The sequence below is a fragment of the Rhagoletis pomonella genome, unplaced genomic scaffold (assembly GCF_013731165.1).
Source record: "Rhagoletis pomonella isolate Grant_MI unplaced genomic scaffold, Rhpom_1.0 Rhpom_scaffold_00005, whole genome shotgun sequence".
Lineage (NCBI taxonomy): Eukaryota > Metazoa > Arthropoda > Insecta > Diptera > Tephritidae > Rhagoletis > Rhagoletis pomonella.
Window position 1 is genome coordinate 67,743,885 of NW_023458559.1, and position 22,077 is coordinate 67,765,961.

Sequence of the window (22,077 nt, forward strand, 5' to 3'; positions counted from 1 at the left end):
TATAGACAAATGTATACATAAATGATCAGGATAAAAAAAGAAATCGACTAAACCATGTCTGTCTGTCCGTCCGTCTGTCCGTCTGCCCGTGTACACGATAACTCGAGCAAAAATTGAGATATCTCAACGAAATTTGGTATGTAGGTTTCCCTTAATCCAAGGTAGGTTGGTATTGAAAATGGGCGAAATCGGACTTTAACCACGCCCACTTCCCATATAACGGTAATTTCCAGAAATACGAAAACTGCGATATTTTAGTAACTACTGAAGATAATTCACTCAAAATTGATATTTACAATAATTTTTAGACGAAAAATAAGAATATTATAAATTTTTGGAAAATGGGCGTAGCCACGCCCACTTATGGTTACATGTGTATATCTTGGTAACCGCTGCACCAATTTCTTCCAAACTTGGCACAGTTGTTGGCCTTCGCATAACATACCAAATGGCCGAAAATTTTTAAAATCGCTCAATAACCACGCCTACTTCCCATATAACGGTAATTTTCAGAAATACGAAAACTGCGATATTTTAGTAACTACTGGAGATTATTCACTCAAAATTGATATTTATAATAAGTTTTAGACGAAAAATAAGAATATTATAAATTTTTGGAAAATGGGCGTAGCCACGCCCACTTATGGTTACATGTGTATATCTTGGTAACCGCTGCACCAATTTCTTCCAAACTTGGCACAGTTGTTGGCCTTCGCATAACATACCAAATGGCCGAAAATTTTTAAAATCGCTTAATAACCACGCCTACTTCCCATATAACGGTAATTTTCAGAAATACGAAAACTGCGATATTTTAGTAACTACTGAAGATAATTCACTCAAGATTGATATTTACAATAATTTTTAGACGAAAAATAAGAATATTATAAATTTTTGGAAAATGGGCGTAGCCACGACCACTTATGGTTACATGTGTATATCTTGGTAACTGCTGCACCAATTTCTTCCAAACTTGGCACAGTTGTTGGCCTTGGTACAGCATAAAAAACCGCCGAAACTTTTTAAAATCGGACAATAACCACGCCCACATCCCATATAACGGTAATTTAGAGAAATACAAAATCTTCGATAAATCATTAAATATTGAAGCTAATTTATTCAAAATTGATGCTTGCAACAATTCTTTACCAAGAAATACGTTTATGGTAAAATTTTGGAAAATGGGCGTGGCACCGCCCACTTATGATCACATATAAGTATATCGGTAACCGTTCTACCAATTTGTACCAAGCTCGGTATGGTTATTGTACTTGCCACGTGTAAGCAAAACGTTGAAAATTATTGAAATCGGACTAAAATAACGGCCGATTCTCATATAACGGTAAATTTAAGAAATGCTTGAAACTTCAATATTTCGCAATTGAAGGACGCTAATTTACTCAAAATTTATACACCTCGGCTTACCATCTAGCGGAAGGTTTCGGAAGGGTGAAAAAACATATATTTAATACTTGCGCCGGGTATTTAATTGTCGGCTCCGCCCGAACTTAGACTTTCTTACTTGTTAGTATACAATTTTTCATCAATAACTACACCGGCACACAAAACAAAAAAAGTGGTGTATGCTTTTAACCAGACCCACTTACCGACATGTATTTCGACCCACTAAATCCGAATCTCTTAGGCGGTTACAGTACCAGATAAGAAGAATCCGAATCTGAGGACCAATTGACTCCTACCCCTTCGAAATTTCGATTAAATTGCAAATATTGTTTATTATAATAAGCTAAATTCAATAAATTGGTATATATTACGCGAAATTTTTATATTAAATCTTAACTTAGTTTGAATACAATATTTTATATATTATTGATTTTTTCAGGGCTCCTTAAAATTTTATTCACAGAAATTTTAATGTTTAATATACACATCTCAAAATGTCTATAATTGCTACCTTCTTAAATTAAATTTATCATCTATTAAATAAAGACAGAAACAACGTTTTCTTTTTTTATTATTCAGCTTAGTCACTTAATGTGGAAATGCATTCTGCTCTAATAAAAAATATTTGTTTACTTCTACACAGGCACAAATTTCGCTCTACTTTAACAAGTTTTATTTAAAGTTTAAATTTGTTTTATTGATTGCCCATTAAATTGGTAAAAAAATTATTTTAGCTCACATGTTGTAAAATTATTCAGTCTGAGTTGACTCTCTTCAATTAAAAAAGATTGGTTGTCAAATTCAATCAGGAACGAATAGTAGTTAAAACAAAGCGGTAGTACCATTTTTAGTACTTTTTCGCTGTAAAAATTGAAAGTAGTTTCTCAAAGAGGCTAATTGAAATTTCTAAGGGAGCTTAATATGTCGGAGTAGAGCGAGAAGCTGTCAAGGAACAACATCTTTTATCATTGCTTAATTTTATACCTTATTGAATATGCCTTGATCTGGCCTTTGAAACTTCTGACTCTTAATATAAAAATGTTTACCTGATAAAATTATGTTTTGCAAAATCATAAAATTTTTAATATGTATGTATGTCCATACGTTTACATTTTGTGAATATACATTTCTCGTAAAAACTACTATTGACTTGCCTTTTCACAACTTTATTCCTCCTAAGCAGTCAATATTTACGTATGAAGTGGGTAGGCAAAATCTAAAAAAAGGAAACTAATTGTAAATTCCGTTCAGTTCTCGTTTCAACTGCTGCAGACACTTGACTTACCTTCACCGGCTAATTGAACTTGAAAATGCTGCAAAAAATATATTCAAATTAATGAACTGACAAGTTATTATCCACATATATACATACATCCATCAAAGCAATACAACATCAAAAAAAAACGGCGTAAAACAAAACAAATATCGGGTAATAAAAAGACTCACGTAGAGCCGGTAATAGCCGCAATGTAAGCACTTGGCTTAAAAGTAGCAAGTTTATAAACGTCTATTTAATATTCAAAGTGAATTACAAATTTTATATTTTTCACTGCCAAACGGATTTAGTATATATGTATGTATTTGTACAGTATGAACGATGATCGATAAATTTTTTTCTTAGAATTTTTCTTTGATCCCAAAATTTTGTATGCAAACCAAGCTCAACTTAATTTGTTTATTTGCAAGTTTCTGATCTATTTTAGGTATTTAACACATATACATATATTTATGTGTTTTATGAAATATAACAATGCTAACATTTCATATGCCCAATTATATTGCTCTTTCCCTGCTTGCTGATGGATATCTCATACGACGCGTAGCACTTCCTCCCTTCCGCTGAATTGATTGGCATAAAACTGCATTTATCTGTATCTATTGCATTTGCAAATGGCACGTGTGCGGAAGCTTTAATTATGTAGTCAAAATGCATGCCCTATAGATAATTTCCACTTGAAATTCATTTATAAATTTTTTTAGAGGTAAAGGTTGATTTGATCAAAGAAGGAGCATAGTAAATTGTTTACTAAATTACTGATACGAGTATATAGCTCATATTTATTGCATATAAATATATATAACAAGACATAAATAAATGTAAGTATTTTTAAGGCAAAAAGTTGTCATCCATACCGGTAAACAAGTACGCAATCAACTTCCGTCAGAATGCTTGAGAATTACATATAATATATATATACATACATACAAATATATATCGATGTTAATACATTTTAGAAGTGTAAATATAGTTTTCAATTTACTTACAACAAAAGATATAAAGATAAAGCTTAAAGGCAATAAATATCTCAAAATAGTTAAGTAGTATGTAGTTATGTATTGCTATATAAGTACTCTAAGGGTTTAATAATTGAATTTTCAAAAATTATTGAGCCGTATGAATAAAAACAAAGCAATTGATTTTTCTTAAAATTTCAGACCTTTTCACGATTTATTCAAATAAATTTAATTAAAAGGTGTGAAAATTTAAGAAAAAGCAATCATTTAGTTTTTATTGATAAGGCCCATTGATTTCAGTAAAAATTTCATATTGTTAACTCCATTCGTCTACTTAAAAAGATCTCAAACTTAAAAAAAAAAATTATCTGCAAAAATTGCGTTTTCAAAAGGAGTTTTTTGTTAGCTTATTTCTTGCTTATGCTATGGTAACAAATACATATGTATTTGGAAATGTTGTGACCTACAATTTCGAAAAAATAAGATTTTAAATCAAGGTTGCGTATTAAAAAATGAATCAATTTTTAAACCTAAAAAAATGTTTTTTCTTATTTTTGAGTAGAGTTTTAACTGGTACCGCTGTCTGTCGCTGTCGTGTTATACGAGGATATACCATTAGAATCTGTGAAGTATCAAATTTAAGGTGAATTAAAAATGTTTTCTCCTATGGTAGGATTACAAAAACTAAATTTTACTATATTTCACGATTTTAAACAATATTATTGTTAAAATAAAAATTTAAAAATAGACTTTCAAATATTCAGCTATTGTAAAAAAATAACCCGTAATCGGTGCAAGAATATTTTGTTTTCTTATTTTTGAGTATAGTTTAAAAATTAAAAAAAAACTTCATCGTCCAGATGTTTCACTGACCTGGCATTGAATCTAAGTTGTGACGAAAAGTAGTACACAACTGTAACCACTCTGCTAATCCAGCAGCCTTGAAGCAATCTTTTCGAAAATTAATGTCTCTGGTAGACTGCACGTGCCAGCATCTAAGTCAGCCTCGACACTCTTACCATTATGGGGACATCTTTTTAGTTTACTCAAGATCGCTGCTTTTCCATATTCGGTCAGATTCGGTCCATAATTTTGATTCCCTCAATCTATGAGCCTCTTTTATGGCTGCACCAATTATTAAGACTAGTGGCGACTTTCTTTGCGGTCGGCTGATCATATCGCCAGTTATTCTGAGGCATGCGACTATTTGTACTCTTCCGAGTAATTCGCTTTTGCTACATTTATCCAGTTCTTACCACAATACTGGTTTAATCGGATGAACTCTGGTGTCTTTAGTCTCTGCTCAATATTGCACCTCCATATTAGCTTGGAACTTGGGACAGTACCTTAGTTTTTTGCCTCGGATGAAAGGTTCCAGCCTTGGTAAGGCGAATTCAGGTATCTTTGGTCATCTTGTGAATTATTATTCTTCTTATTAGGCACTACAACCGTTTGTCGGTTTTGGCCGAGATCAAATCGCTTCGCCAGTTGCCTCTAAGAATTTGTGCCAGTTGCTTATTCCAAATGCGGAAAGGTCCTACCATTGTGTTTCACTTCCGAGTGAATTTCACTTTGAATTCAAATTGTATGTGATTGAAATTTACTCGGAAGTGAATTGCGGAACCTGCCTGATTATTATCATTGCCACCCGACCCGACGTTGGTTATTTGAAGTGCTTGGCCCTATGTACATACGTATGCCGTGAAGAACGATTATTTTCTTTGAAAACGTGAAGTCTCCTTATCGCCGTTATTAATGAAGAGTGAAATTCCAATGGAACCATAAATCACTTAAATGAAGTTAGATTCGTATTAGTTTATGACTTACGTTTAGAAAGAACTTAATTTGAAAATTACCTCATTTTTTATTGCCTGATTAAACTTTCTACAGCAGGATGGTAAAACTAGACTTTAACCCTCACGATTTCAAGGTAACAGCCTTAAAAATAATAATATTTTGGCGTTTACACTTTTACTAAGTGTTTGGCCGAGCATCTCCTTCACTATTTGGTGTACATCTTGATTTTGTGACACGAAGGGAGGCACCTACAGTTTTACATTCGCTTCCGAACGGCAAATGAGAGGCTTTTTCATGACCGAAATATACTCGGACGTTTGCCATTGCCTGCCGAGGGACGACCGCTGTTAGAAAAAATTTTCTAATTTGGATGTACGTGAAATAAGTTGCATTAAGTACACGTCACCATATTAGGAATTCACCTCGGGAATAGATTATATTTAAAATACTTCCAAAAATATCTATCACCGCAAAGCAACGTGATGCTAACCTTGTAGTCAACAATCGGTAGAATTGAAAATAAAAACAATAAATAATGAAACTACTTAAAATGCAAAGAACTAATAACGCGCGCACGTGCTTGGAAATTAAACCGCATATTATAGTAGAAACAGTAATTGAAATTTCTTTTTATTAAAAAATTAAATTACACAAGCAACTAAAACTTACTCCATTTCGTCCACTCTTTTCAGCACTCTCATTTTGATACATAGCGTTAAATCGCAACAAAATGACCAGCAATCAAGAGGTAGTTGTCGCCTCACCCGTCACACCACATCCACCGCCTAAGGATCGCAAGCTATGGCGTGATCTTACCGCCTATTGGATATTGGGTCTCTGCAACAACTATGGCTATGTGGTGATGTTGAGTGCGGCACACGATATTATTGCGCAATTTCAAGATTCGGAGGTCGATGATAATACGACAGAGAATACGGACGAGGATACACGGAAATGTCATCTGGTGTCGACTGGTGCGATTTTGCTGGCTGACATCTTGCCGTCGTTGTGTGTGAAAATTGTGATACCGTTCCTGCCATTTTGGGTGAAGTGAGTGTTGTGCGTTGTGTTTGATAAAAATTCGTTAATATTTCGTTTATTGCTTTTCATCGACAGCTTCAAAATTCTGCTCGCTGTTCTGCTATCAGCGTCAGGTTTTTTGCTAGTTGGCTTTGCCACAGCCGAGTGGATGGCATTGCTGGGCGTGGTCATTACTTCGGCGAGTAGTGGAATAGGTGAACCGACTTTCCTATCGTATTCGTCGCATTTCCATAAGTAAGTAATTGTATTTCGTTTTTTTTTGACATTCATCCATTCGACGAAAATTTTATTTAACGGGAATATTTGGGGATTAAAAAAAAATAAAAAATTCATCTACTTAATTGATAAATAATTTTTTCGTTAAGTTTGAAAATTATATTTAAAGTGATGAAAAGTGAAAGACTGTAGTAAAATGTACATTAGATCGTACCAGGCTAGAAGCAAACACACAACAAATTCGCCATGCAACCCTGAATCTAAAAAAAATTTGCAAGGCAATTTCAAAAAAGGAATCAACAAATTTTGGAACAAAAAATCTATACGTTAATGTCCGACTATATATGCCAACGATATGACGAAAAATGTAAAAAAGGCGACCCCTACGTTCGTAACAAAAATCGAAATTTCCATCGAATCGAAATACATACTTCCTGAACAAAAGTTGAATGACTTTTGGCAGACTTTAAATTACTATGGCAGGGTGGTATGTTGGGGCGCTAAGAACTGAGATCTGGTAACTACTAGAACCGGGTACCGCCACAGTGTCTTTTCGAGACAAGAGCATAAATATAGCACATTTTAGCGTCGACTAAAAATTCCAAAGTTATGACGAAAGATGTCATAAGGCGACACCTACATCCGGATAAAAAAAATCTAAATGGCTTTGCAAAAATGTCATAGACTCAGAGGTATACGCCGAGTCTTTTTCCGATACGGTCTAATACCCTGGAAAATTTAATAAGTTATATTTTATTTGCTGTAACCAGGAAAAACCTTACACTCGGATAATTTTTTTTTATTTAATTAAAATTTTAAGACTTTTCATTAATCGAATATATGAATATATTTTTTATCAAAAAAGAAGCAACTGCCGGAAAAAATTAATATCCATAAAAATAAATTTACCCAATGAAAAATATTATAAAATAATTTGAATTCATCGAATAGATAAACAGGCGCTTTTTTATAAAAGTAGTCCAATTCTCTCTGTCTTTTTTTATAAAAGTAGTCCTGATTTCTTTTTCTGAAATATGTACTTCACAAAATTGATGAATTAGAAAATCTTCGTAACTAACCACCCAGCCAGCAGAGAAACGTAAGTTTAGCGTAAGTGGGAAAACAGATCGTGAAAGTATCCGAAAATGGAATAGATAAACGGACAAAACCCGCACTTCATTTACTTTTCTTTCCTTTTCCGAATCCATTTTTAGATTTATTGCTGGCTGCTAGAAATTTTGTAAATGGCATACAATTTCCTAAGCCCATCAGAAATCCATTCATCCAATCAATGAATTTATAACATTTAAATACCTTTTTATACTATTTTATTAATTTATTATTTTTTGAATTTTTCCTACTACAGAAACGTCGTTTCCACTTGGTCATCTGGTACTGGTGGCGCCGGTGTAATTGGTTCACTCTCCTATGCCTCTCTTCGAGCGCTTGGTGTTAGTCCACGTGATACTATGCTCATTATGTTGTTCTTCCCAGCATTGGAAGCATTCTCTTTTTGGATTATACTACGAAAGCCGCTAATAATGCCACTCCACACATCGGCGCTGGAATCTACAGAGGAATTGGTGACTGACGAGAAACCATTGCGTGGATTCAAAGAGAAATTGGTTTACATCAAGACACTGTTTCCCTACATGTTACCGCTGGCGTTGGTCTACTTCTTTGAGTATTTCATTAATCAGGGATTGGTGAGTGGATATACAGTTATTAATCTTTGAAGCTCTTTTTGATTTTCGTTTCACATTTCCTTCCCACAGTTCGAGCTTGTCTACTTCGAGAACAGCACATTGTCGCAGGCTGCACAATATCGTTGGTTCAATGTCGACTACCAAATTGGCGTCTTCATCTCCCGTTCTTCAGTAAATTTGTACAAAATCAAGAAAATTTGGCTGATGGCTGTCTTTCAGTTCGTCAACGTTGCTTACTTCCTTACCGAGGCTATATACTTCTATACACCAACCATTTGGATCACACTGGTCGTTGTGCTGTGGGAGGGCTTACTGGGCGGTGGCGCTTATGTAAATACCTTCTATCGCATGTCCAAAGAGATTACGCCAGGTCGTAGACGTTTCGCTATGGCTATGGTCACACAATCGGATGCGTACGGTATCGCGTTGGCTGGCTTCTTGGCCATTCCATTGCATAATGCAATCTGTTCACTACCGCCGGCATATCGGAAAGTTGTATGGTGACAAAAGTAGTGGAGATAAGGGAGGGTAATTTTTCAAGTGTAGTCTAAGTTAGAAGGTAGTAAGTTAGCGTAAATTTCGGGGAGATCATAGGGCCAAGTCCAATTGTAAACATGTATTCAAGGGTTGAACTTGACAGCTCGGCGGGTTTATATGAAGCCTTAAAAAGATAAATTAGTTTGTAAGATAATTATTGTTTGTATTTAAGAACTATTGAAACTCTAGGTATACATAGTTGTTACTTACGTAAATAAGTACAAAAACTCAAAGCATCTGTATATTTACCTTTTCTGTAAAAGAAAAGGCGCAACTAATTCAGGGACTTATTGCCGATACGCACAGGTAAATTGTGTATTTCTAATAGATGATAATGTAAATATTGACTTGGAAGAGCTTACGCTAAGAAACAAGTTGTAATCATCACGTAAGAATGTTAAAATTGTTATTTATATATAAGACTAGAGTTACGCGGCCACGCCTTGCTGTGGCTCAGTCAAATAAAATGGAAATATGAAACTCAGAGAACTTAAACGGTTTTATTAGACGCTTGTATATATAATGCAGGTAGAATATTATATATTTTATAATAAGAAACAACCAACGCCAAATCCCGCAAATTTATAATGGTCATCTCACTTTTTTAAAAAGACAGTTGCTAGTAAAAAAGGTTAGAAGGTGAACTACTAGTTGAGCTCAGGGGCTAACTGGTACTTTACTAGTTCAGTACTAGTGAATTTCACTGCTTGGTGGTATTTGCAGTGATATGTGTTTCTCAGTGTGTGTGCGATTAATTGCGCCTGAAAGCACGCTATTGTTGGTTATCGGGTTCAATGTAGAAACCAGCAAATAACTTGCGCGTATTCTTTAAACAGAGTAGACCCGGATTAGTCTACAGTGAATACAGGCGGGAATTAATTAGTCTCAACCAATTCCATACGCAGAAAAATGAAAATTAATTTGTGGGTACTTCACCTACATACCTCTAACGATTCAATGAAATTTCATAACTCGGTGGGCATTAAAAGCAGAGTTTCGCTGCTTCCGATTTCAAATCTCAGTGGTAAATTTTTTTTATCTTTTTATGTGTCTAATATCATTTGAGACCGATTCAGGTACAAAAGTGTAAAATTATTAATTCATTCTATATATAAATAAAATTAACAGAGTACCCGATGCCGTTCGGGATGAAAAAATAGCTGATTTAAAATTTCACTCCTATAGTATGTGTCACACTCATTTATATAAGCCTTACTATAAGCGTCTGCTCACAGCTGTCTTTACAACAAATTTCAAAGTCATGTGGCTTATGGTTCCAAAGTTACGGTTCTCCGAATGTTCCACGTCCCCTTCTAAACACTCATCCTCTACTTTTGTAATGCCTCCACATCAAATATTAATCTCATTTGACTTTTGGTGCCTCCTCCTGTAGCCCTCCTACATTTAGTTTGGAAATGAAGAGGGTTGCTACCTGTTTGATAATAATAATAATAATAATAATAATAATAATAATAATAATAATAATAATAATAATACATAAATTGGCGCTTACACATATGTTAGTCTTTGGCCGAGCTTCTCCTCCGATTTGTGGCGTGCGCCTTGATGTCGTCACACAAAGGGGAGGGACCTACTGTTTTACGTCGACTCCGAACGGCGATTGTATTTTTAAGATAAGCTTTTTTCATGGTAGAAACGCCGAGGGGCGACCGCTACTATTTATAAAAAAATTTTATTTTATTTAGTTTTTCGTTATTCGTTAGGTTTTCCAACATTCCTTTAGATGGCGGAATATATGTACATAACTTAGATACGTATATAACTAGATGTAAGCAAAGTCCTTGTAGCATTAAATGTCAACTAAAAATTATGTGAATTACTTTCAAATTGTATCAACTTACTGCACCCAAAATGGCATAAATGGCGCCAGCAATTTTACCAGAAATGGTGGTATAATATCAGCTAACAGCACCGCGCTGGTAGACATTTTATTGCAATTGCGTCGTTGGCCCTAGAAGCAACAGATTTGCCATTTTAAGTTCGCTGGGAATATTTATCTGTATTCAGTCTTTTCAATTAAGCTAATATTTGCTACATTTTCAAATTTTGAAATGATATCATGTTCCGCGGTTAACATCACCACATAACCATAGTTGTTGCATAAGCCGAGAACCCAATAGGCCGTAAGGTCACGCCGTAGACCCTTATCCTTAGCTGGTTCAGATGCTGCGTCGGTCATGCGGTTAAAGGAGAAATCATTATATTACCTTCAAAAATTGCTCGCTATTGTAATCCTGCATCTCAAGTATTACTAAAGTGCGGATTTTAGCCAGAAAAGTATGTATCTATAAACTTTAATTGAATTTCGATAAAGGTTTATACGGGGGTGGTCCCAAAAGTACCCGGCCTAACCTAGAGATGGCGGTAGTTGTTTGAAAAATATCACTGTGTTAAAAAGTACACAATCTATAAAGCATATTTTTCAAGTTTGAAGACGCTACGTTGTTTAGTATATGCTTGGCAGCCGTCAATAGTGAACGTTTTCAGTGAATTTGTTAAAATGGAGAAAATTGGTCATCGTTATGTGATACAATACTTTTATTTGAAAGGCCTCAGCCCATCCAATATAAAAGCTGAAATAGATTCTACTTTGAGCGGGTCTGCTCCTTCGTTCACAACAGTAAAATATTGGGTAGCAAAGTTTAAACGAGGCCGTACGAGCTGCCGAGACGAGCATCGCCGTGGTCGACCAAATGAGGTGACGACTCCAGAAATGGCGAAGAAAATCCACAAAGCGGTAATGGATGATCGTCGACTGAAAGTGCGCGAGCTAGCAAATATAGTAGGCATTTCAAAAAGTACGGTACATCGCATATTATCTGAAGATATAGAAATGAGAAAGCTGTGTCCAAGATGGGTGTCGCATTTGCTCACACTCGACCAAAATCAGTGTTGTGAAGAGGTTTCAATTGAGTGTTTAGCGAATTAATGAGTTATGTTTGAATTGCTACCTCATGCACCCTATTGCCAGATTTAGCCCCCTTGGACTATTTTCTGTTCTCCAACTTCAAAAAGTGGCTCCGTGGTCAAAGATTTTCTAACGATGAAGAAATCATGTCGGCAGTTAATGGCTATTTTGAGGAGCAAGACAGTTCTTATTATAAAAAGCGTATCGAACTTATTGAGCATCGCTGGGAAAAGTGTATAGAGCTGAAAGGAGATTATGTTGAAAAATAAATATATTTTTTCCCAAAATTTTTGGGTTTTCTGTATTAGGTGGGGTACTTCTGGGACCACCCCCGTAAGACTTAAAAACAGTGTTTTTGAAAACTCTTTTGTATTTTGTTTATTTTTGCTTCATTGTAGAAAATATTGTGCAATATTTGGAAAAATTAATTAGATATTAACTCCATATCAACTTCACTCCACTCCACTGCTGTACTAGAGATTTGACAGCAAAAAACTCGGCAGAGAAATCAACGCTAAGGCCAAAGCGGAAGGAATTTTCATTAGAAGGCCTTTTGGCCACTTTGCTTTAGACTTCGTCATTCCTCGCGACAGCTTTACGATAGGACCTAAAGTAGTAATTGAACAAGAGGTATGGAAGAAGGGACCACCTCTTTACAGATTGATTAAAAAAGGAAGTAAGAGGAGGGCTGCAGTAGTCTGCGCTCAGCGGCACCCGTGGCCGAACTAACTACATCCAACTCACGCGTCAACAATTTCATAGAAAGTCATGCTGCTATCACGGCACGGACGGATCTACGCTCGGAGCATATGTAGCATATGTTTACTCTGATAGACCAGCGGCTATCCGGGCCTTGAACGCTATGCTCGTGCGCTCGAAATCGGTAAGGAAATGTCTGATTTTTCCTTCATTATTTGGGTACCGGGCCACAGTATCATTGCGGAAAACTGCGTGGCTGATGACCTGGCAAGGAAAGGCACCCTTGAGACATTATCACCGGGTATGAAGCAGCTGGATATACCTCTGGCCTCTTGTACGCTCACCGAGTGCTGGGCTTAAACTAAGACATGCGCAATTAATTGATCCTTCTGGCCTGGGTAGGACCGGGGACAGTCAAAGGCGCTGCCTATGCTTACAAAGCCTCAGCTCTCGCTTTTGGTGGGAGTTCCCCTAGGCCATTGTGGGATTGATATTCACGCGGTAAGTTTGGGAATCCTATATGAAGATGATGAGGTGGTATAATCTCAAGACTTTCGATTAGACGGACCAGACTTCGCGGGACTATGGTGTAAACATTTTGGCTCGCACTTCCTGACTATCCCTGAGGAGCTCTCAGGCGTTGAAATTACCAGCATTCGTAGAAACGTGCTCGTTTCGCGGCGTTTCGCCGACTAAATTAATGGTCTCTTTTCAGCACTATAACTAATCTAGATTCGCTTGCAAATTCATCCTTTTTCTTATTGTAGTCCTGTTACGAATAGGAGGAAGAGGAGTTCGTCTATACTTAGTAAATTCAGTCATTTAAAATTACATAATTTTCAAAAATCACTGGAAATAGTTAAACATGGACTACTAGAATGTTTAATACTGCCTCAGAACATCAATGATTTCACATAATACATATATATATATATATATTTTTCTCCCACGCGATCTTATTCCACTCATAACTTTTCATCACAGAAACAGTTAATGATCTACCATCGTAGGCTCTTCCAACCGCGGTTTTAGACCAACACAAATTTCAGAAAATAAACAAAACATATTTAATTGTTTAATTTTGCCCCCACTTGGCCAGAAAACATTCTTTATAAACGGCTGTTGCTTAAAAATTTTAAGAGATACATATTTCTGCTCTTATCTCGAAAAAGTAAGATTAAGTAAGAGAGATTTTTTTACTTCAGGTTAAAATCTCTCATCAGCCAATTAATCAATATAGCCACCTTAACATCTCAGAGCTACATTTCTAACATTAGTGTGTAGGTGCAAACATACCTACTTACATACGTGCTTATCAGCAAAGCTCTCACTTCTAAGCTTTTAAGCCGCAAAATTGACGCTTAGCATTAAAATACGATCAATAGAAGCAATCAGTCATAGTCGAGTAGCCAGTGATACCAAGTGTCTACTATACGCCTAAGAGGCTAATGACCTGAAACCAATAGAAACAAAGTTAAAAATAAATTAAAACAAATACGAATATATTTTCTAATCAAAGCTGTCAAAAGTAAGCTGGGGTACTGATAATATTATAAATGTACTTATGTTTATATTAAACTAAATCTCGGATAAGTACAGCACGAATACGTCACCACGGTTTGCTATGCTTTGGCTTATATTGAAATGCCTGCTCGGTTACGCGCTAATCAGCTTTGATGTAATAATCAATAATCATCTAGCGGCTGCTGATGCCACAGTGGAGCAAGATGGCGAGAAACCGCATATAATTTTCATACTAGCTGATGATTTGGTAAGTAATTTAGTGACAGCAAATATAAATAGGTTTTAAAGGAGTGTCAACAGAGGGTACTTGTAGTGTTTAAGCACACCGGACAAAGTTGCAGCCAACTTCAAATTGAAGCGTCATCATTTAACAGCATTTGTTCGTGCGACGACTATGTCAGCTTTTGTGCCTTGAAAACTCGATTCGCGGGAAGCATCGGTATTTTGCTTACATCGGAAGAAAAGTGCAGCAGGAAGTTATCGGCTGCTGTGCGAGGCTTACCGAGAGCATGCTCCATAAATTTCTACCCATTAGTACTGGTTTGCACGTTTCAAAAGTGGTGGTTTTAATACAACCGAGATCGAAGGAAGGACATCAACGTTTGTAAATGCCGAATTGGAGGCAAATTTGAACGAAGACACGTGCCAAACCTAAGAAGAACTTGTGGCAATATTAGAGCTCAGTCAACCAGGCATTTCATTGCGATTGCAAGCCATTGTTGCCTCAAGCATACAAACGAATAGATAACGAACGGAGTGTCGCTATTTCCCAAATGCTCCTTCCACGATACAAGGCGAGGTAGTTTTTTGACGAAAAATGGGTTCATTATGACAATCCAAGGCGGCAGAAGGCATATGTTAAGCGCGGCGAACCCGGGCCATCGACGCCAAAGCCAAATATTCCAATGCAGCAAGGTAATGTTCTGCATTTGTGAAACCAAAGGGAGTGCTGTATCATAATCTTCTGAAAGGTGGTCAGTCGATTGACAACATATGACGCGATTGAAGCAGATGTGACGCACGTACGCACATGTTGTCAATACTTATTTCGAAGGTACCGGATGGGAAGTCATAACCCGCCCGCCTTATAACCCAGACTTTGCACCATCAGACTACCATTTGTTGCAATCGATGCAGAATTCCCTTACGGTTCTTTGTCTCGAAAGACGAGCAGGTCTATTGATGCGGAATCCATGCATTGGCAGAAAAGTGGGGAAAAGTCATAGCTGGCGATGGGCAATACATTCAATGTTTGGTCTACAGTAGTGGGACTGCAAGATCTGCTCAAGTACCGAAAAGCGGACAGGTTTTGGAAAAGAACTGTGGGTTGCAGACTTGCAAAGATTATGGAATGGTTTCTCCGTCTCAACTTAACTTTGTCTAGCAAATTTTTTGGACTTAGTCAAGAATAAGCTGAATAAAATGTAGGCTAGCTTTTGACTTAAGTCCAAAAAATGGCTAAACTAAGTTAAGTTGAGTTGGAGAAACCAGCCCTATGTGTAGTTCATACGACAAGAAACTTGCTGATTTCTTTCTATATTCAAGATGAACAGACTTAAGACTTCTTGTGGCATTGAAAACAGGGCATTATTTGCTATCAGCACATGCGTTTAAATGAGGTCTTATAGAAGACAAAAAGTATTGGAAGAAGAAACTGTGGAGCTAATTACCAAAGGAACGGCGATGTTCTTCAACAATGTGTTAAAGCCCTGTTTCATGGGTCGTAAACGTGTCTGGCAACGCTACGGGTGTTCTATTCGTCTATGCGAGACGTCTTAAGGTCAGCCAGCATAACCTAACCTAACTTACTTGTATACCCAATATGTGTGCCGTAGAAATCAACAGCCTAAGTCCTTAGTATTAAATAAATTTGTAGCTACGCAATTTTAAGCATGCTTCTCTATATTATTTTACACCTTCTAGGGCTTCGATGACATTAGCTTTCACGGCTCGCAGGAATTTCTCACGCCCAATATCGATGCGCTCGGATATCATGGTAAAATATTGGAACATCTGTATGCGCCAGCTATCTGTACACCATCGCGTGGAGCGCTCATGACTGGCCGGTATCCGATACACACAGGTCTGGAGTGATTTTGCGGAAAAAATTCTAAATCCACTCTCACAAGCTTTTTTTTATACACAGGTACACAACATTTTGTTATTAGCAACGAAGAACCATGGGGATTGCCGACAAATATTACAATGTTGCCAGAAATCTTTCAAAAAGCTGGCTACTCCACTAATTTGGTGGGTAAGTGGCATTTGGGTTTTGCAAAACGTGAATTCACGCCCACTCATAGAGGTTTCGATTATCACTATGGCTATTGGGGTGGCTTTGTAGACTACTATCAGCGACGCAGTCTCATGCCGGTAGGTTGGCATTATAGAGAGAATACTGTATATACAGTCTTAGAGTTATTAATAAGCTCACCTTCTGTCGCAGGTACCCGGCTACTCTATGGGCTATGATTTTCGTCGCAACATGGAGCTGGAATGTGCAGAACGTGGCACATATGCAACGGAACTTTTCACGCGTGAAGCTGAGCGTATAATACTGGCGAATAATAATACAAAGCCGCTTTTGCTCGTTTTGAGTCATTTGGCAGTGCATGCGGGTAATTCGGATGATCCCTTGCAGGCGCCAGAGGAAGAAATTGCAAAATTTCAATACATCAAGGATCCTAACAGGCGTACTTATGCGGGTGAGTAGACGCAATGAATGAATGTGCTTCGGATTAGGTAAGTTAAAAAAAAATTGGCTCTGGTTTTATCACAGCAATGCACTTAACATAACCCACCTACAGTGGGTACTTTACAAATGCAAAATTAGATTCCATTACGAATAGGAGAAAAACTATCGGTGTCGATAATTCAAGAAATCGGTTAACGTGGTCCAGAGTTATGCGGTAACATACATAAAACAAAAAAAAATCCGAGGAATTGATAACCTCTCCTTTAAAAACGATAACAATATCGGCAACTGTATAAACATTGTTTGTTAAACTTTTCGGCGTTAAATATGCGTACCGAAAAAGGTCGATTGTATGATAAAAAAGTATATACATACAAATATATCGGTAATAATAAAAAAGTATATACAAATATATCGATGATAATATCAAATACATTACATTTTCCTACAACGATATCCCGACCAAAGTATTACGATTTTGATGTTGTTATCTTTATAGTTAATATATCGTTGTGGCTAATTTATCGAAAGCAATGAAAATAACGGCATCCACGAGCAGGCGAGACGATTCAGTAATTTTATTCGATAAGAATTATATTCATATATGTAGGTGTCGATAAATATAGCGATTTGTATTTTCCCGATCAAATTTAAACATCTTTTTTAAATTTTTATATTTACGGTCAAGAATAAAAGTTATTTTTGGAATTTTTATTTTACCGCGTTTATATAACACTTCATGGCGAAATCAACTTTTTCCTGGGAATTGGACTAAACCATTTTTTTTTAAGAGATTGAGTCGTAGGGAAAACAGGGATTCGTCCATTTTTCGAAGTTAGCCTCCGAAATCGAGATATGTTATTTTTTCCTTTTAAGTGTTTTTTCTAAAATTTTTATTCACGAAGTAAATAAATATGCATATAAGAAGAAAGGGGGTTTAATCTCCTTTACAACGATACCAATTTTTAAAAATCGGTTAGTAATTTTTTTGTTTGAAATATTTTTTTTATACAAAAAAGGTATTTTTTCATTTAAATGTGTTTTTTCTACCTTTACAATGATACGAATTTTTAAAAAATCAGTTCAAAATTTTCTGAAATTTTTCTGTTTTTAATTTTTCGAAGATCTGACTTTTGACCCGTTATGGCACCTGCATACAAGAGCAAAAGACGGATCACGTCTGTATTTTTACTTTTTTTGCTTTTTACGTGCAATAATTAAAATAATTTTTTACCAAAGGTCCAATTTCGAACTTAGAAGGCCCATATCTCGATTTCGGAGGCTAACTTCGAAAAATGGAGAAATTACTTTTTTTACTTATGACTCAGTCTCTTAAAAAAAGTTGGTTTGGTCCAATACCCAGCCGAGTGCTGTACAGTGTAATCAATCAATCAATTTTTGATAGTTGCTTTTGATTGATCATATTATAACCCTTATTGAAAGATTTAATTTTTTAGATAATTAGAGAATTTAAATCGGTCAAAAAAACGCAATCTCCATTATAACGGTTAAAAATTGTGGAAAAAAAATTAAAATCCAAAATAACGATTATTTTTTATAGAAAAAAGCCCAAAAAAAAAAAATAAAAAAAATACCATTTTGCAATGATCTAAAGTGTTGTGATATTAACGGATGTTTTCGGTCCCTTGTATATATGTGCATTCATCGATACCAATATCGCAAAAAATCTAATTTTTTTTTGCAGTGATATCGATAAATGTTTCGAAAAAATATCGGTATCAATAAATATATTAATAAACTTCAAACATATCGATGACAGCATGGCATATATGAATGCTTGTGCGACAAAAGATTTCTATGTTAATGCCACGACCTAAATAATAGCATCGACAACAACAGCGATAAATCTATATATCAAAATATCGAAAAATATATAGAAAATTGTATCGACAAATTTGTAAATTTAACGAAAAAACCATTGATAAATTCATGTAAATAGCAACAATTTTAAAAATAAATGCATCGACGATTTCGATAACGATATAAGTACGAATAAATACATACATAACCGAATGTGATTCTATGTATGTATATACTAAGTATACCTATTTCCTTTCACAATCCACAGCCATGGTCTCACGCCTGGATCAGAGCGTAGGACGTATTATACACACGCTCGAAAAGGCCAATATGCTCAAGAACTCCATTGTGATATTCCACTCTGATAACGGTGGACCTTCGGTTGGACTGTTTGCAAACTCTGCTTCCAACTTTCCATTGAGAGGGGTATAAAAATTTTCTTTCCCAACCCAAGTACACTAACCATTACTAAAATACCTTTCCTTGCATCTTTTCACAGCAAAAAAACACTCCGTGGGAGGGTGGCGTGCGTGTAGCTGGCGCCATTTGGAGTCCTCTCATGCGTGAACGTGCCTCACTCTTTCATCCAACAATGTACATTGGGGATTGGTTACCCACGCTAGCTGCTGCTGCCAGCATACCATTGAATCGCTCTGCCCTGCGCTTGGATGGCATCAATTTATGGCCAGCGCTTAGTGACGCTTCCTCTAATCACAGTCTACCGAAAAAAAATCGTGAAATAGTACACTTTCTTGATGATATATGGAACGTGGTCGCTTTCCAACAAGGCGATTGGAAATATGTGAAGGGCACCACTTCAGCGGGACGCCTCGATAATCTGCTCACCTATCGCGAGCTCGTCGACACTGATCCGCGTAGTTTAGACTACTTCGCGGCAGTGGAAAATTCAACAACCTCGCAAGTATTGCGTAAATATGACGAATCACAGCTGCAGCGCGAGCATGTAGAGCAGCTACGTAATGAGGCTACAATACGCTGCGGCACGGGCGTGCAACGTAGCTGTAATGCACTTATTGAGGAGTGTCTCTACAATGTGGCTGTGGATCCGTGTGAACGGAATAATTTAGCTGCCTCGCGTGATTATAGCGATGTGCTGGCACGCATGCGCAGACGTGTACGGCAGCATAGACGCACCGCTTGGCCACCGGGCAACCAGAAGGGGTATTTCGAGTATAGTCCCTCGCATCATCGCTGCGCTTGGACGAATTTCTTGGAGGAATCTGCCAGTGAAGGTAAGTAGACGTGGTACAGGGAGGGAATATTAAACATGTAAATTTTTATTACATTTATTAAATTTTCAGAATCTTTCGATTGTGGCCTTTATGGAATGCCGTGTGAATTAGATAGTTAAAATAAAATTGCATATGGACTATCCAAATATACTTAAATGTCATAGTCATTGAAATAAAGTTTTCCAGGGACTTCGAGTTTCTAGAGTACGAGTAATGCAAACAATATGTGTTTGTGTTGTTGTTTGTTTGATTACCTTCACATTGCCTAAGTTAAATGAACATAAATGAAGGTGAAAAACTCGAACCCACAGAACGAAAAGCTACACTGAAAACGGCAAAACGCCGAAACAGGTTTGTCTCCAAACCAAACAAGGGATTACGAATATTCGGTCTAAAATAAAACAAACAAGATTATTGTTTAAAATATTTTCAAAACCCACGCGACGGTATAAGAACAAAATTAAAGCACCCGATGAACTCTAATTGATCTATGGTCACTCGACAAAGCAGAGAGTCGGTTTCGTGTTCAATAAAAAGTAGTGAAGAACAGAATGTGGGATTCTGAAACCGGAAAGATCTTTTAAAATCCAAGAAGAGTTTCTAATGCAGAATTATTTCGATAGTAGAGTTGAAATGTATGGATCTCCAACTTTCCCATATAAAGATACATGGACAACTTTGAGCGCTTTGAGCGACCTCCAAACATTTTGTGATTTCAAAATAAAAAAATAGGGGGATACTTTTTTCGATATAGAACAATCCTAGGGGGTGAGAGCATTACAATTCCGACTTTACTGTTTTTGGACCACCCTAATGTACATCTACAACATTTTGCCCGAAATCCCCAATGCTTGGGAGAAATGCATTTTCATTAAAAAAATATTGTATTTTATACTCATACAACCTCAGGCGTTAGTTGCGCAGCATGGAAATATATACTAGCAATTTTCGGACCACTGGAACTCTATTCAGGATTAAATAAATGACTCAAAAATATGGGAGCAAAAATAGAACCTCCAAAGTTCACTTTCATGCGAATCAAAAAACTTTAAATTTTTTATTCACCTGTAAAGAATAATTTACACTGAAGATATTCCCCCAAAACTGGAAAATATCCTTGAAACTTTTACTGGTTTTTCTGAACTTTTTTTCGAGTTTTGCAGTTTATTTTCTTTCAGGAAATACTCGAAGCCTTTATATTTTCGAATCATACGAAAAAAGAAAGCAAGCCTGCTTCCCAGTATAGTCGGGTCTGCGTAACCGGAACGTCACAGACTTATATCTGGCCAAGGGCTGTCACTTAAGCATCATTCCCCAAAAATAATAACAACAACATCAGGAATAATGCCTTGCACAATAGGATATTATAAGCGTTTTTCGCAAGTAGAACATATATAAATGTTAGACCTTTGTAATTTATATGAGATCTTGTGAACATTGTTCCTACCTTTTTCCTTTTTCACGTCTGTAAACTTAACTTTATACGGCAGTTGCGATACCGAGAATACATTGAATATCTCTCGTACGTCTTTACAGCAAAGACAAACAAAGAAGTGTTGGTTTTTGTACTCAGACAAATTTTTTAAAAGAGAATAACATTGTTTTTGTTTATTTTTTTTAGACTCAAAAGCCCATAGGGAGAAACAACAGTACCAGAAGTGACTGCAAATTGCCACTATTTGTTGAAAGTTTAAATAATTTAAGGTGCACATACATACATATGTGTACCCACGGTCTCAAGAAATCTCAAAAGACCAAAATGGCAAATTCGGTTAACCCTCCAAGGCCATAAGTAAAATAAAATCAATATTGGAATTGTAAATTGTGACCCATCCAGAGCTAAGTAATCTAATTCTGATGTAGGAAAAATTAATTTGTGTAAAGAAATAACTTTCTAATAGAGTTAATAGATTAGATTAGAGATTATTTTCAACTAGAAACAAATTTTTTCGCCAATTTTTCTTTGTAAAATTTTTTTATGAAACCCATTATTTATGCCTCGAATTCTTAACTTTTTCCAAAACAATTTTTTTAGTATTATCCAAAATTTTTTTATAATTTTTTTCCATAAAGGAATCCTTTCTTAATCAAAAATAATTTATTCCAAAATAAAAAATATTCTTCTTATGTATGGTAAATATTAAAAATTTTTGGTAGATATTATTTTTCTAAACAATATTTTACCTACATAATATTTTTCTTAAAAATTTTTCCATAAAA

General features: G+C 36.1%; 2 protein-coding genes across 3 annotated transcripts in view; both read left to right on the forward strand.

Moving 5' to 3' along the window:
* LOC118739434 (battenin-like) overlaps nucleotides 1-9,425 on the forward strand; it is a 15,379-nt gene extending 5,954 nt beyond the window's left edge. Inside the window, exons 2-5 of the mRNA XM_036470748.1 lie at nucleotides 6,129-6,486; nucleotides 6,553-6,711; nucleotides 8,060-8,399; nucleotides 8,469-9,425. Coding sequence (XP_036326641.1) covers nucleotides 6,167-6,486; nucleotides 6,553-6,711; nucleotides 8,060-8,399; nucleotides 8,469-8,903 — 1,254 coding nt within the window. The 5' untranslated portion in view covers nucleotides 6,129-6,166 and the 3' untranslated portion in view covers nucleotides 8,904-9,425. The remainder of the gene's footprint in view (nucleotides 1-6,128; nucleotides 6,487-6,552; nucleotides 6,712-8,059; nucleotides 8,400-8,468) is intronic.
* Nucleotides 9,426-13,866: 4,441 nt separating this feature from the next.
* On the forward strand, nucleotides 13,867-20,072 carry LOC118739433 (arylsulfatase B-like). Of its 2 annotated transcripts, none has more exons than XM_036470745.1 (7): nucleotides 13,867-14,335; nucleotides 16,012-16,171; nucleotides 16,235-16,461; nucleotides 16,535-16,793; nucleotides 18,873-19,030; nucleotides 19,104-19,857; nucleotides 19,927-20,072. In XM_036470745.1, the coding sequence occupies exons 1-7, from the start codon at nucleotides 14,189-14,191 to the stop codon at nucleotides 19,974-19,976; spliced, it is 1,755 nt and encodes a 584-aa protein (XP_036326638.1). In that variant the 5' UTR covers nucleotides 13,867-14,188; the 3' UTR covers nucleotides 19,977-20,072. The 2 variants fall into 2 exon arrangements, with proteins under 2 accessions (XP_036326638.1, XP_036326640.1); XM_036470747.1 differs by lacking the exon at nucleotides 13,867-14,335 and adding an exon at nucleotides 15,447-15,868.
* Nucleotides 20,073-22,077: the final 2,005 nt, after the last annotated feature.

Bases quoted from the DNA above. Each gene is read 5' to 3' on its own strand.
- LOC118739433 (XM_036470745.1), top strand. From the start codon at position 14,189: ATGCTTTGGCTTATATTGAAATGCCTGCTCGGTTACGCGCTAATCAGC. The intron at 19,031-19,103 runs GTATAAAAATTT...ATCTTTTCACAG, and splicing joins CCAACTTTCCATTGAGAGGG to CAAAAAAACACTCCGTGGGA. The intron at 19,858-19,926 runs GTAAGTAGACGT...TTAAATTTTCAG, and splicing joins GGAGGAATCTGCCAGTGAAG to AATCTTTCGATTGTGGCCTT.